The sequence below is a fragment of the Melospiza melodia genome, chromosome 21 (genome assembly GCF_035770615.1).
Source record: "Melospiza melodia melodia isolate bMelMel2 chromosome 21, bMelMel2.pri, whole genome shotgun sequence".
NCBI lineage: Eukaryota > Metazoa > Chordata > Aves > Passeriformes > Passerellidae > Melospiza > Melospiza melodia.
The window spans coordinates 7,246,948-7,260,577 of NC_086214.1; the positions used below are offsets into that span (position 1 = coordinate 7,246,948).

Below are 13,630 nucleotides of genomic sequence, written 5' to 3' on the forward strand. Positions count from 1 at the left end.
ATCTACATGATTAACATCAGCATTTTGTATTTGCTTTTGGCTCCTTGTCTGACAGCTTTCCATGTTGCTGAGGACCGGGGCATTGGGATCTCATCACGTCACTTGCAACGTGGGATCATCTGATTTTGATTCCCAGGCTTCATGGTGCGCCCAAAAGATTCAGATAAATGATTCAGTTGCTTTTTCCCCAGTTTTCCTTATTGCCCAGCAAAGATAATTGATTTTTCCCAATTATTTCACAGTTGTCAGGTCTGTAATGTATTGAGTCGAAAGGTAAATGTGGCATTGAGCAAGCTGCAAGTGAACTTAAGAGGTGGTGATACTAATAAAAATATTGCTGAAAGGAAAGATTTATCCCAGCAGGTGAAGATTTTCCCTACTTTCAAAACCTATTCCTCCTGCAGAGAGGGCCTTTATGCCGGATTTGGTGGCTGCAGAGAGCCAGTGTCTCCTTTGAGGCCAAGGGAGGCAGCAGATGAACTGAGGCTCGTGGAGTCTGTCCCTGCCTGGAGTGCTGAAGCTGAGTGCTGGGACTTCTGGGGAAAACATCCTCTCTTTCCCCCAAAAACACAAACCCAGTGTTCCTTTCTCAGCCCCAGTGCTCCCCAGCACAGAGCGTGCCCTGGAGCTGCCCAGTGGGATGCACTGAGGGCACAGGGTCCCCCATCCACCACAGCCTCTGTGCTTTCCCCAGCAATGAGCCACCCCCTTCAAAGCTCCCCATTGCAGCTGTTGGCCCCCCAGATTTCAGTCTGGCACTGTCAAATCCAGTCCCTTTCTCAGTGACATTTGTTTTAAGTGGTGTCTGCACCACCCTGCAGAGCATCGGTCGCAGTGACCCCGGCTCGCCTGGCCCTGCTCACATCCAGGCCATTCAGGAAATGCTGGAAATGCTTCCAAGTGCACCCAGCCCAGCCCAGCGCAAGTGCTGGGAAGGAGCCAAGCCCCAGCTGTCTGGCCTCACCATGGGAGGGGGCCAAGCTGGGTGCCCTTCTGCTCCATGGGTCAGCTCTGAATTGCTGAGCTGGGCTTTCTGGTGCTCCCCCTTCTCTTTCCCAACCCTTTTTTGGGAGACAGAAGAGGACATGGGCTCAGGACACACAGCCTGAGGTGGCTGTTGTGGTAGGAAAGATACCCCAATCCTAATTCCTAAAATTTCTCCCGGGACCCCCACAATCTCTCCCATCCCACTGTTGCCCCCAGGAATGCCTCGTGGTCTCTGCTCATCCCAAGCCCTGCCTGCAGCCTCTCTGTCCCCAGGGAAGGCTCCTGCCAGGCGAGGGAGCATCGCTCACAGACAGATGGCTTCGTCCTGGTGGCATGTGGGCTTGGCAACAGGGTGGCCCTGCACCCTCCCACACCCTGTCCCACCCCCAGACCATGTAGGGCACCCGCTGTTCCCAGCCCAGGGCTTATAGGAAGAGGAAGCCTCATCCCTGCGCAGAGGAGGAAACCCGGCAGCCCAGATGTGCTCAGAGCCACGCCGATAGCAATTCTTATTCTGTTATTTTAATCTGCAAACAGAGGAGCTGCCGGAGCGGCGGCGGGCACGGCCCAACCCAGGGCGCAGTGAAGAGCTGGGAGGCTGTGGCACGGCCCTGGCACAGCCATGGGGCAGAAGTGCATGGACAAGCTGTCCTCCTTCCTCTTCGAGTATGACACCCCTCGGATGGTGCTGGTGAGGAACAAGAAGGTGGGACTGACCTTCAGGCTGATCCAGCTCATCGTCCTGGCGTACATCATCGGGTAAGCCTGCCCAGCACCTGCTTTCCCTGACATTAATGCTCTGCCACTGGGTTAAAAAGCAATTGAGAGAGAAAGGCTTCTATATCCCCTATATCCCAGTGCAGGAGGGTTATTGCTAATGGCTTCACATCCCCCTGGTTGTGGCTCCCGTGCAGCCCAGTGTCTCACCATGGCTCTTTTGGATGGCTGCTTAGTCCCCATCTCCTCCCCAGAAGCTCCTGTATGTCCAGGCTGGAGACTCATCCATCCCTGCCCAGCCCTGCTCCACACACCGCGGCCCCGTCCTCTCACTACAGAGAATCCAGATCCTGCTCCAGCTGCTGGACGGTGGCCTGAGAATCTGTTGTTATTTTTATTTTCATTTATATTAAATAAGAGGCATTTGGGGCCAGTGCAGTGATTTGTGAGACCCGAGCGGCTCAAGACAGGGCCATAAATCTCCCTGTTCACCGCTCTGACGCTGCGGCCGAGACGCAGCTTGGCTCCAAAATTCCTGGTCTTATTTGCTTCTGGGAGGCAGCTCCAAAAGCAAGGGCAACTGCTTAAAAAAGGCAGTGAGTGGAGCAGGCGGGATCGGAATGGGTGAGGATGTGTGTCCTCAGGTGCCCTGGGGCTGCTGCTCCTGCTGAAGTTACTCTGTGCCTGTCCCTCAGTGTGGGACGATGCGATGGGATGTGATGGTTGGTAAGCCTTGGCTGCTGTGGGATCAGCACCCTTTCACGGGGAAGGGCCCCAGGGCAGGATGTTTGAAAGGAAAGGGGGTGTCTGGCCATGAATTGGAAAATCTGGGAATTTTTGGGGTGCAGAATGTCTCATGCAGAGGAAAGGCAGTGGCTCCCTGGCCTCAGTGCAAGGGAGTCGCTGTGGGGAGCAGAAGTGCTCACCCCTCCTTTTAGCACAGACTCCCTGGGAAGGGTAAAAACCTTCTCAGGGGATAAGTGTGAAACCCCCATGCTGGACCCCCCATTAATCCCACCCTGCTCACCAGTACTTTGGCTCCCAAGGGTTATCCTCAACCAAGGTCTCAAGGATGCTCTGTTGCAAAGAGTTTTGCGCTGGTGTTACTGGGAGCAGCTTTGTTTTTCCTAAGGACTGAGCCTGTGAAGTCCCAGGGCTCCAGTCCCAAATGTGGCTGGGGGCAGCTGCTCCTGTGATGGGGAACTGGCACAGATGGTTGTGCAGGGCAACTAAGGAAATGTGGCTTAAGCAACTTGAAGTGAGACAGGCAACCAGGAGGGAGCAGGAAAAGAACCAGCCAAGGGGTGACAGCCAGTGGCAGAGCAGAGGAATCTGGCATGAAGTTGCTGTAATTCCCAAGTTTTTCCTGGTTTGTTGGGATGGGTCTCCTCTAGCAAGGGGCTGCCTATGATTGCAGCTGCCCACAGCCCTGCCAGCCCCTGGCTTCCCCTCACTGCTGACACCACTGCCCCCAGTTCCCTTCTCACAGCACTACTCCCAGTTCTCTGCCCACAACACTGCCCCCAGTTTGCTGCCCTCACCAAGCTACAATGCTTGAGATTTTCTGTCCTTTGAAAACAAATTTGGCAGCCAAATGTGTATTTATTTACCATTCTCCCAGCTTTTGTCCTCCCTTCACAGCAGGCATGGGATGCTCATGGAAATGTGTGTCTGCTAGAAGGACATGGCTGGTGCCATCAGTGCACAGAAATGGGGCCAGCCCCCCTGTGAGACCCTGTGTCACCCCTGGGGAGCAGTTCTTTTTCCTGTGATGGCTGTGATAAGGTGGTATCACTGCTGCCCAGGACATGCTGGGTACTTTCAGGGTTTCGCTTCCTGAATTCTTGCATGCAAGGAGCTGTGGGCTGAGCCACAGGATGAGGCCAGCAAGGGGAGAGGGCTTGGTGGCTCTGCCACATCAGGGTGTGACACCAGGGGACTTTTACAACCTGGGCAGGACTTGCTGCAGCATTTACAGCCTCCTGGGAAATGGTTTTGTTTGTCATGACCCTGGCTCTGCCACAGGGGAGGTGGGGTTGCCCAGCCCTGTGTGCCCATGGTCAGCTCTGCCAGGGGGGGATAAGGTCAGCAGCAGAGTCTGTGCTGGAGGCTGATCTAGAGAAATGTTCTGCCCAGTTCACATCCTTCTGCAGCCCTGAGGGCACTGGGGAAGATGCCCACTGTAACCAGTGCAACTCAGTACATTCTTCTGCCTTGGAGGAGGATGTTGGAGCAGGGTGTCCCAGCTGCAGTGGCAGTAGTGCTGAATTTCTGCTCCCATCCCCATGCTCTGGAGCAAACCATCCCTGAGGTCCTCTTGCCCTCAGTCCTGGGATGCTGATGTGGCTGCAAGCTAAATGCTCCCTCTCTAAGAAAGTCCAAACAGAAAACCTCCAGGCAGCACCTGGGCCTCCCCATTTCCCCCTCTGCCCATCAGCCAGGTGTCAGAGGCGAGGTTGACACACCAGGCTGGTGTCATGGGCTGTCCCATGGGTATCCTGCTGCCTCTGTCACAGCCAGCGGGACCGATGCCTGCGGCAGAGGGGACAAAATCCAGATCGCTCCTTTTTTAGTGCCGAGAATGCTCCGCGGCGCCGCAGGCACCACCCGAAATGGGCGCTTGCCCATGTTTATAGTGTCCCTGAGTCAGAGTTAATCCAGCGGCAGCTTGTTTATGCTCTAGGTTAAATAGTGTCAGGAGCCTGTCCTAATGGCTGTGTGATGGGCTGGGAAAGGCAGGCAGAGCTCTGTTCTGGCCACACAGTGTCCCTAACCCTGCTCCTGCAGCCCTCTTGCACACAGGGCCATTGCTCCACATTCCCTCTGCTGGATGGGAAAACAGCGGCTCTGGATGTGAACCGTGTCCAGACTCAGCTCTGTGTTGGTGCTGGAGGCGTTGGGTTTTGGAGAGTTTCTCTGCAGTGAATCAGGAGGTCAGGAACGTTGGGGTAGGTCATTGAGACCAGCAAGCTGCAAACCTGCCATAGGCCTTAACCCTGAATGACTGATGGCTACTGTGCTCCACCTGCCTTCACACACCCCCAGCCACAAAACGGGTCCCAGTCCCCAAAACACATCATCCTGGCATGAAAGTTGGGTCCTGCAGCTACCACATGCCTCAGGCAAAGGGTAGGAAATTTCAACAACATGTCCCTCATCCAGCGGGAAGAAACTTGGCAAACGATTCCCCATGTGAGACTTGGTAGAAAAAGCCCCAGTGCACAGGTGTGTGCTGAGGATCTGGCCAGTGGAGGAGTGCTGGTGGCCATGCTCACCCTGCCACCCTTCCCTGTTCCAGGTGGGTGTTCCTCTACGAGAAGGGCTACCAGTCCCAGGACAGCATTGTCAGCTCGGTCTCCGTGAAGTTGAAAGGGCTGACACTGACCAACGAGAGTGTCCTGGGTCCTCACATCTGGGATGTGGTGGATTATGTTTTCCCACCCCAGGTAAGGAGTCAGGGTGGGTGGGTTAGGGATTTGCTTTTGTCCCAGTGGCTGCTTTTCCTCCTGTGCTGGGGTGGAGATGGGTCCTTGGCATAGGCTTTCCATGGGGCTAAGCATGACAGGGTGTCCCTGTGGTGGGAAGGAGTTTGCTCCTGTCACAAACCTCTGCCCAGCTTCTCCCTGGGGAGCATCTGGTACTTGGGACCCACTGTGGCTGAGGGGGCACATTGGAGGCTGCCTCCAAAAGGATCAAGGTTTCTCCAGTGCCTCTGGAGCAGTGTCTCAGGCAGCAAGTGGGGTCCTCCAGTGTCCCTGGGGCTGGTGGCACTGCAGGTCCCCACCCAGGGAGAGGCTCCTGTGCTTGCCGTGAGCTCGTTGGCTGTGTCTCCACAGGGGGACAACTCGTTTGTGGTGATGACCAACTTCATTGTCACTCCTGGACAGAAACAAGGAACCTGCCCAGAGGTAAACACACCAGCTTCCTTCAGTGGGCTAAGCTTCTGTAATTCAGGGGATTGTGGTGGAAAGACCTTTTCTGACATTGAGAGGTTTAGTAAAAGCCCGGCCCTGGCCCCATATTTAATGTTCCTGACTCCTGTGTGGTATGTGAAGACTTTTATTCTGCAGAAAAACAGGTAGCATCCATTTTTTTCTTCCCTTTGAAATGATCAAGCAGAGCAGACTTGAGGCTTAAATGAAAGTATCTACCTGGAGTGAATAAATTGCCTTTTTTCCTGCTTTATCTGGACAGCCTTGGTTGGGAAGCACTATATTGTAGGGGGACACAGTATAGATAAATGAAGGTTATGTAGAATGTAATCTTATCCCCCAATGAGTTCCAGCTGGACCCTATTACTAAAGATTAGGAGCAGGCTGGATGAGAACAGGCAACACCTGTAGCAAATAAGAACAAGTGGTATAAAAGACTGAATTGGTGGGGACTGGAGGCAGAGGAGTCAGATGGCTGCTGCAAGGACCAGGAATAGGCAGTGCTTAGAGGAGCTGCCTACAAGAAACATTGAGGAGGTGTGAAACTCTGAGGCTATGGAACCCTTGCACCATAATGATAAAAGAACTCTTGATATATAAGAGAACCTATAATGATAATAGAGCTGTTGTAATATATAAGGCAACAGTATATGAACAAGGCTCTGGTTGTAGTTGAGCAGTGTTTCCCTCAAGAAAAAATGCTGTCTGGTGAGGCAGGAGGGACAGGGGATTGAAGCTGCAGGCTGGGATGCTAAGAGGTGGCTGCTTTCTCCAAACAGCTGCCAGATGCCGGGCTGTGCACACAGGACAGCGACTGCAGCAAAGGGAAATACAGCCGGCAGGGACAAGGTATGGCACACGGTCCTGGTGCTTCTGGTGAGACAACACTGAGAAAAGCTGCCTGGCTGGGGTGTCCCCTGGCTGGGGGACCTGCTTTGAACAGGAAAACCTCTGACATGCTGGTTGAAGGTTCCACATGGGCTGGTCCAGCTCTGCTCTTTTGAAAGATACCTGAGCTGCAAACAAAAGGTTAATCAGGAGTAAGCCATTTCCCCCAAACTGTTGTCCTCTTATTAGCTCAGCATTTTCTTAGGTGTGTTTTAACAAGGAAAATCCCCAGCTGCTCTCCTGTACAGACAGCACTGTAAAAGAAACCACTGCCCTGAGCTGAGAGGCCACAATGAATTTCCTAATTGCTTTAGAAAGGTGCCAAAGCCCTGAGCACTTTGTGTCTTGAATGCCCTTGGCAGAGCTGAAGCCCCAGCCAGATCCCATCCATCCCAGTGTGAGGCTGAGATTTCACAGGATCCAGGGTGTGAGCAGCTGTTTCCCCCACAGGGCTCATGACCGGCAAGTGTGTGCACTTCAACAGCACTGTGAAGACCTGTGAGATCTTTGGCTGGTGCCCTGTTGAAGTTGATTACCATGTTCCCAGGTAAGGAATGATGCTGGTGCCCTCTTTCCCATCCCAGCTGCACTTGGTGTAGAGCAGACCAAGTTGGGGCTTTATGGGAGGTGGCCAGGACAGCCTGTGTTGTGAAAGACCAGGAAGGGGAGGGATGAGACCACCAGTTTTCTGGGTCTGCTTTTCTAAGCTTGGGTGAATTTCCACCAGATGGAGCTTTCTCTAGAACCTGGAGAGCCAAGTGATGGACACATATCTATACTTGTGTTTTTTCAGCCCTGCCCTGCTGTCAGAAGCAGAGAAGTTCACCTTGTTCATCAAGAACAGCATCACCTTCCCCAAGTTCAAGGTATCCAGGTAAGGAGAGGTTGAGGGGATGGCTCCTGGTCAGTTCCTCCAGCTGTGTCCCTCAGAGGAAACCATGGGTTCAGCTGGATGGGTGTAACTGGATGCTTGGTATGGAGGATTGCCCACCTCACCTTCTCAGTGATCCAGGACTACTCTAACTGCTGCACTGAACCCCACATTAGCTCATAGGAACTGAGACATTTCCCTCCCGTTGTGTCCCACCTCAGCTGGTGGCTGTAGTTACTGGAAAGATTTCTGGAATTAACCTCTCTTGAGTTACCCTCCCAAGTTGCAAATCAGTTACTCTGATTTTTCATTTTTCTTCTCTGAAGACAAAATTACAATACCACATGGCCAGGATAAGCTTGGTGCCCCAGAGTCCCCCTTAACATCACAGATCCCACCTGTTTCAGCAAAGGGTGGGGTTGGCAGCACTGGGGGAAATGCTGCTGGCTGAAGGCACCCTCCTAAGAGGATTTATGATGGCACTGACCATATATCTGATTTGGAACAAATTAACAGAAGCTGTTTGTGCTGTAGACAGCGGATTCTTTTCTCTAAGCTGATCTCCCTGTGCTGCAGCCAAGGTTAAGTGTCCTGGCAGCCAGCATGCTTGGCAAAGTCCTGGGCTGACCTCACACCTCCCAGGAGGTGGCTGGGAGAGGGGATCCCCTCCAGCTGCAAGGAGAGGTGGCCCAGGTGAGGACAGGCTGAAGAGGACAGAGAGGGAGCAGGTCCTGGCAGTGAGGGTGGCTGGGCTGGCTGCTGTGGGGAAACTTCCTGCCTTTGATCATTGCTGACAATTTACTGCTGAGCATCAGAGATGGGATCAGTTGGAGCAAGGCACAAGGCTTACAAAACCACAGGATGTTTTTGGGCAAAAGGGCAGAGTGGGATGGAAGGCAAGAAGTTGCCCTTTCCTTTTAACCCTTGCGGTAGGAGATAGCAAACTCCAGCTAAATGTGAAAGGTGTGGGATACACTCACTATCCATGAGGTGTCCCAGATAAGAATTGCTGGAGCTCAGAACACTGCCTAGCAGAGCCCATGGGCAAGTGGCATGTGAATGGGAGAGTGACATGGACTGGGCAAGGGACTTACAGAGGTTTTCCCCCCTCCAAATTATTGTGTTACTGAGATTTTTTCTCACTCTCTTTTCGTTCACAGGCGCAACTTGGTTGAGAGTGTTACTAAGCAGTACCTGAAGAAATGCACCTATCACAAAGTCACTGATTCCTTGTGTCCTGTGTTTGAACTGGGATACATAGTGAAGGAATCTGGTCAGAATTTTACCTTCCTGGCTGTTAAGGTACGTCAATTTCAAATTATGTTCCTTGCTGTTGATGGGAAAGGGACACTCAACAGTGCAATCACCTCCAGCTGTTGAGATGATTTTCAGTTTTCTCAAGAATTCTTGAGAAAACAAGTGTCAGAATTATCTCATAAAGATTATGAATCTCCTTGGACATGGCCTAATATTTACATTTTTCTTGGAAACTCTTGAGAATATTTGACCCTCTGGCAGTAAATCCCAGGGTTCAGCTTGTTTCAATTTGAGCAGTGAATAACTAGATCTGTGTGGCCAAGTCCCATCTGATTGAGCATGGAAATCCCAGCTGGATGGTCAAATATTGGTCATTGCACAGTGCTAACTGCAGCCTTTTCCCTGGCTCCAAAATGCAGCTTTGCCTAACACTCCTCAGGCTGGTGTGTGGGAGTATCTGCTATCTCTGCTGCAAAACCTTGTGATAACTTTGTCAGGCATTGGACAAAATCAGAGGCTTGCATATATGAACATTTATTGCATGGATTGGATCAGATGGCCCAGAGAAGCTATGGCTGCCCCATTCCTGGCCAGGACCTGAAGAAAACTGGTCTAAACAAAGGTGTCCCTGCCCATGGCAGGGTTTGGAACAAAATGGTCTTTATGGTCTCTTCCAACCCAAACCATTCTAACATTCTATATATTAAAGGTGTAAAAATACAAACCTCTAGGGCACAGCTATTTACAGCCTGGAGTGAGCTCAGGAGGGAGGAGGGACTCCTGCATTTCCTGAGCAATCTCTTGGGCATAATCAGGCAAGGGAAGGCTGTCCCACGAGGACCAGGAGGGATCTGTGGTGAGCACTGTTTCTCAGGACTGTGCCTTGGGCACAGGATTCTGATCAGAAACAAGAAGGCATGAATTTATTTGTGTATCCAGCACTCAGGACAGAAACAAGAGTCTCTGCAAGGGGTTATGTACAGGCCACAAAGCCAGGGCTGCTCAGGAAGGCTGAGGCAGCTGTGGGATGCGTGAATTAGGAGAGCTAGGACACCTCATGGCATTGAGACAGGGCACCTGTGAGAAGGGAAAGCATTTCTCTGTGTGGGCCAGGTCCAAGGAGGGGCAACCTTGTGACTCCCTCTTGGCTGCAGGGTGGAGTGGTGGGCATCACCATAGACTGGAACTGTGACCTCGACTGGCCCCTGCGCTACTGCAAACCCATTTACCAGTTCCATGGCCTGTACAACGATGACAGCAATGTTTCACCAGGGTTCAACTTCAGGTAAGGAAATACCTGCTGATTCTCCAAGTGTAATTCAGAGGCGACAGCTTCCAGGTTCCCATTCAAGGGATGGTGGAAGGCCAGAGACTGTCCTTCAAAATACTCACTACCTTTGCAGGGCCAGGCAGCAGTACCAGTGCTCTTTTAAACAGCATCAGAAAAGTGATAATACAGCCCTTGCCTTGAAAATTGCCCCATTTCCTTTCCATCTCCTCCCCCTTGCAGGCTCTCCTGCTTGGCTGAGCTTTTGGGAAGCCCCTTGAAAGACTGGAGATGGTGTAGGATCATGTCACATGTTCTCATAGTCTGTATCCTCTGCTCTGTGTGAGTTTGTCACCAGTGTTTCATCAATATCTGTAACACACAGAACTTGGGGACATCAGATCAAACAGCAGGAGCTGGAACTCCATCCTGCAGGCAGGGAAACTGAGGCACAGAGAAGAGAGGTGCCAACAGCCCAGCTCCTGCAGGGGGTTTGAGGAGAAGGTCAGGACAGGTCTGTGATAGCACATTCCCAGATCTTTGTGCAAGATCCCAATGCTGTAGGGCTGTTGGACCCCCTGGCAGATCATTAACACTCACCATCCAATGGCACAGATATGCCAAATACTACAGAGAAGATGGGATGGAAAAGAGGACACTCTACAAGGTGTTTGGGATCCGGCTCGACATTCTGGTGAATGGCAAGGTAAGGATGGATCCTCTGGGTCCCTGGGACAGCAGAGCCATGTCCTTGGAAGGGACCAGCTCTGGAACACAGCACCAGGGTCCTGTGGGATCAGGAACATTAGTGTGAATGCTTTCCTTGGGTGCTGGCCTGCTCACAGGAACCCTTGGGAAATTCTGGGGAAGGGAAGAGAGGTGGAAAACATGTTTTATAGGTCACATCTTTCAGCTGTGGCTTGATCAGTGGTTTTGTCTAAAAAAATTGTGATGGGAGTGGGGAGGACTTGGTAAACTCAAAACCTTTTACTGTTATTTGCAAAAGCTGAACATTTGCATTTTTCTATTTTGTCTTTTTCTTCCCACTGGGAGAGAAGTCTTCTCTTATTGTGTTCCCATGGAGAATATTCAAATTATATACCTTTTTTGTTTGGTTGCTTGGTTTGGGTTGGGTTTTTTATATTAAAAATACAGGAAGAAAAGTAAGTTCAATTTATTTCAGCCTAAAAACCAACCTACAATATTTTTCTGTTCGACCAGCTCTTTCCTAGCTCCTGTTTCTCTGTGTGCTGTGGTTGTGGTTTGGGTTGCTGCAAGGCACTTTTGCTGAGCCCCACCTACAGCTAGAGCACCCTTTTTTCCCCCCTGGTCTGACTGTAACTTATCACCTATTTTCTCTGACTTTATCCAGGCAGGCAAATTTGACATCATCCCGACCATGACCACAATTGGCTCTGGAATTGGTATTTTTGGAGTGGTAAGTTCAGATATTTCCAGCCTCTATATGGAGACTCTCAAATTATTCTTTTTGCCTGTGACATCCGTGGGAAGTGTCCTTGAGCTGCAGTGAAATACTGGCTACTGCTCAGGGAATCAGGGGATGGGCAAAAGGGGGAAAGGAGGTGCTCTCCTGCCTTGTCAGCTCGGGAAAATAGATTCCTGCTGGTCCCTGGCCGATGTGAATTCTGCCCTGCTGATGAAGGGAAGGCTGGCTCTCTTGGCAGGTCTTGGTATCCTGATGGTTTCAAGTTAGAGCTGGCATTGAGGAAGAGTCTGCATGTGATTGGCAGTATTTAATTCAGGACAGAAGCCCAGTGTGTGATTTGGTTATGGCTTTAAAAACTTGAGCACAACTCAAAGGCTGCTGTGCCCTGCACTTACCTAAAGGGGAAACATTTCATTTTTTGTTGGCTCAAATCACTTAAATTGAAGTGACCCTGAATTGTGAGGCAAACTGGGAAAAACTGGAAGTACACAGTGGTGCAGGTAATCTTGGAGGGCAACTCCAAACCTAACTGCACTTTGATTCAAGGCCTCTGTCCTCTGTGACCTGCTCCTGCTGCATTTTCTCCATGGACGAGACTATTACAAGCAGAAGAAATTCAAATATGCAGAACCGGAGCCTGTAAGTAACAGTGAGTGCTGCCCTGCAGAGGCTCTTGCAGGGGTGTGTGTGGATGTGTGCATGAGTAATGATGCTGTAACACAAACATCCACGCTGAGGGGCAACCAGGCGCCTTCCTGAGCCCTTGGGACTGTTGGAGACTGGGATCCATGAATCTTCTCTCCAAAATTACTGAGATGTTGTGTGACTCATTGTTAATAACTTTATTCTCTGCCTTTAACCCCAGATATTCCAATATCTGGTAATACTTGCATTGCTTCAAGGGAAGCAGGGGCAGATTTGTGCTTTAGCAGACTAGAAAATTTTTTTTTCTGCTCTTTGAGAACATCTCCATGACCATGGAATGTTTCATGGCCTTTGAAAGGATACAAAAACATTTCCCCTCATATTCATCTGAAAATGTGTGTACACTGGGGGTTAGGAGTTGCTGCCCAGTCACATTTCCCTGACATTAGAGAGGAGCAGGTCTGTAAAAGAATCTTTGTTTTCTCTCCTTTAACCCCTAGTCAAAGTCGCATAAGAAGGTAAAGGAGCCAGACAACACACAGTGAGAGGTGAGTGGTGTTTCCCCAGCCCTGCTAGCACACATCTGTCAGGGATGAGGGCTGTAGGGCTTGGGGCTATTCCAAGGTGTGTGAGAAGGCAGGAGGGTTTCAGGAAGGCAGCAGGGATCCAGGGAGGCTTGGAGGAGACCCGAGCTGTGGGCTGCAGTGCCTAACATGGGGTCAGCACTTCCCAACATAAGCAATTGCATGGGGCAGCAGCAGATGCAGGATGTGGGTCTGGCATTGCATCTTTGATGGCAGCATCTCTTGAAAAAGGGCACTGGGGGGTGAGAGACCAGAAATCACTGTGCACCTCTCTCTCAGCAGAATCCACACTGACTGACAAACCTGCACCTTCCTCCTCCTCCTCTTCTCCTACAACACAGTGGCCATCCCATCACCTCCCTGGGCCAGCCCCAAGAGCAGCAGAAGCAGCGTCCAGCACCAGCTCATGGGAGGTGGTGCCCTGCAGCCAGGCAGGGGCTGGCTGGCCCAGCACACAGCCTGTGGTGGGACCTGCCATGATGCTGTGGATGGGTCAGACTAAGGGGTCTTGGGGCCATCTGCCAGCCCTCTGCAGGGCACTGGGTCTGCTGCCTCCGCAGGCCCTTCAGAGGAGCTCGCACTCACACTGCACCTGCCTGGTGTGCCAGGCCCGTGCCAGGTCACTGGCACCTGAGGGGTCTGGGGACAGCACAGCTGACTCTTCTGCCCCAGAAGCACCGCTGGACAGTTCCAAATTGAGAAGGGGAAGGAAGGAGAGCTGGCAGGAACCATCCCCAGCTCTCTGCCTGGGAGAAAAATGGTTATTTTGTAAGGATGTATTTTATTAAAAAAATAAACCTTTAGTTTTTCTACTACATCCCTTCATGGTGCCTATGCTAGCGCCATAGCATGATGTTTGGAGTGGTTTCTGGAGGGTTTATGCATACAAAGTAATCCCTTTAGTGATGATTCCTTCAGAAACTGCCCTCCCATGCAGGGCCCCTGGCCACGAGCAGGGGCTGTTATCAGAGTTGTCACTTGGGTTTCCTCCTCAGGCTGGCTGGCAGGCAGCACTGGCACACTGCCAGCCATGGC

At 51.4% G+C, this 13,630-nt stretch overlaps 1 protein-coding gene across 2 annotated transcripts; it reads left to right on the forward strand.

The window, feature by feature from the left end:
- Window positions 1–1,430: 1,430 nt before the first annotated feature.
- Window positions 1,431–13,412, forward strand: P2RX1 (purinergic receptor P2X 1). Of its 2 annotated transcripts, none has more exons than XM_063173878.1 (13): window positions 1,431–1,746; window positions 5,003–5,150; window positions 5,541–5,612; window positions 6,416–6,485; window positions 6,975–7,071; window positions 7,318–7,398; window positions 8,556–8,697; window positions 9,807–9,937; window positions 10,535–10,625; window positions 11,292–11,357; window positions 11,913–12,005; window positions 12,512–12,559; window positions 12,875–13,412. In XM_063173878.1, the coding sequence occupies exons 1-12, from the start codon at window positions 1,610–1,612 to the stop codon at window positions 12,554–12,556; spliced, it is 1,173 nt and encodes a 390-aa protein (XP_063029948.1). In that variant the 5' UTR covers window positions 1,431–1,609; the 3' UTR covers window positions 12,557–12,559; window positions 12,875–13,412. The 2 variants fall into 2 exon arrangements, with proteins under 2 accessions (XP_063029948.1, XP_063029947.1); XM_063173877.1 differs by having other exon boundaries at window positions 1,432–1,746; window positions 12,878–13,412.
- Window positions 13,413–13,630: the final 218 nt, after the last annotated feature.

Bases quoted from the DNA above. Each gene is read 5' to 3' on its own strand.
- P2RX1 (XM_063173878.1), top strand. From the start codon at position 1,610: ATGGGGCAGAAGTGCATGGACAAGCTGTCCTCCTTCCTCTTCGAGTAT. The intron at 7,072-7,317 runs GTAAGGAATGAT...GTGTTTTTTCAG, and splicing joins GTTGATTACCATGTTCCCAG to CCCTGCCCTGCTGTCAGAAG. The intron at 12,006-12,511 runs GTAAGTAACAGT...TTTAACCCCTAG, and splicing joins AATATGCAGAACCGGAGCCT to TCAAAGTCGCATAAGAAGGT.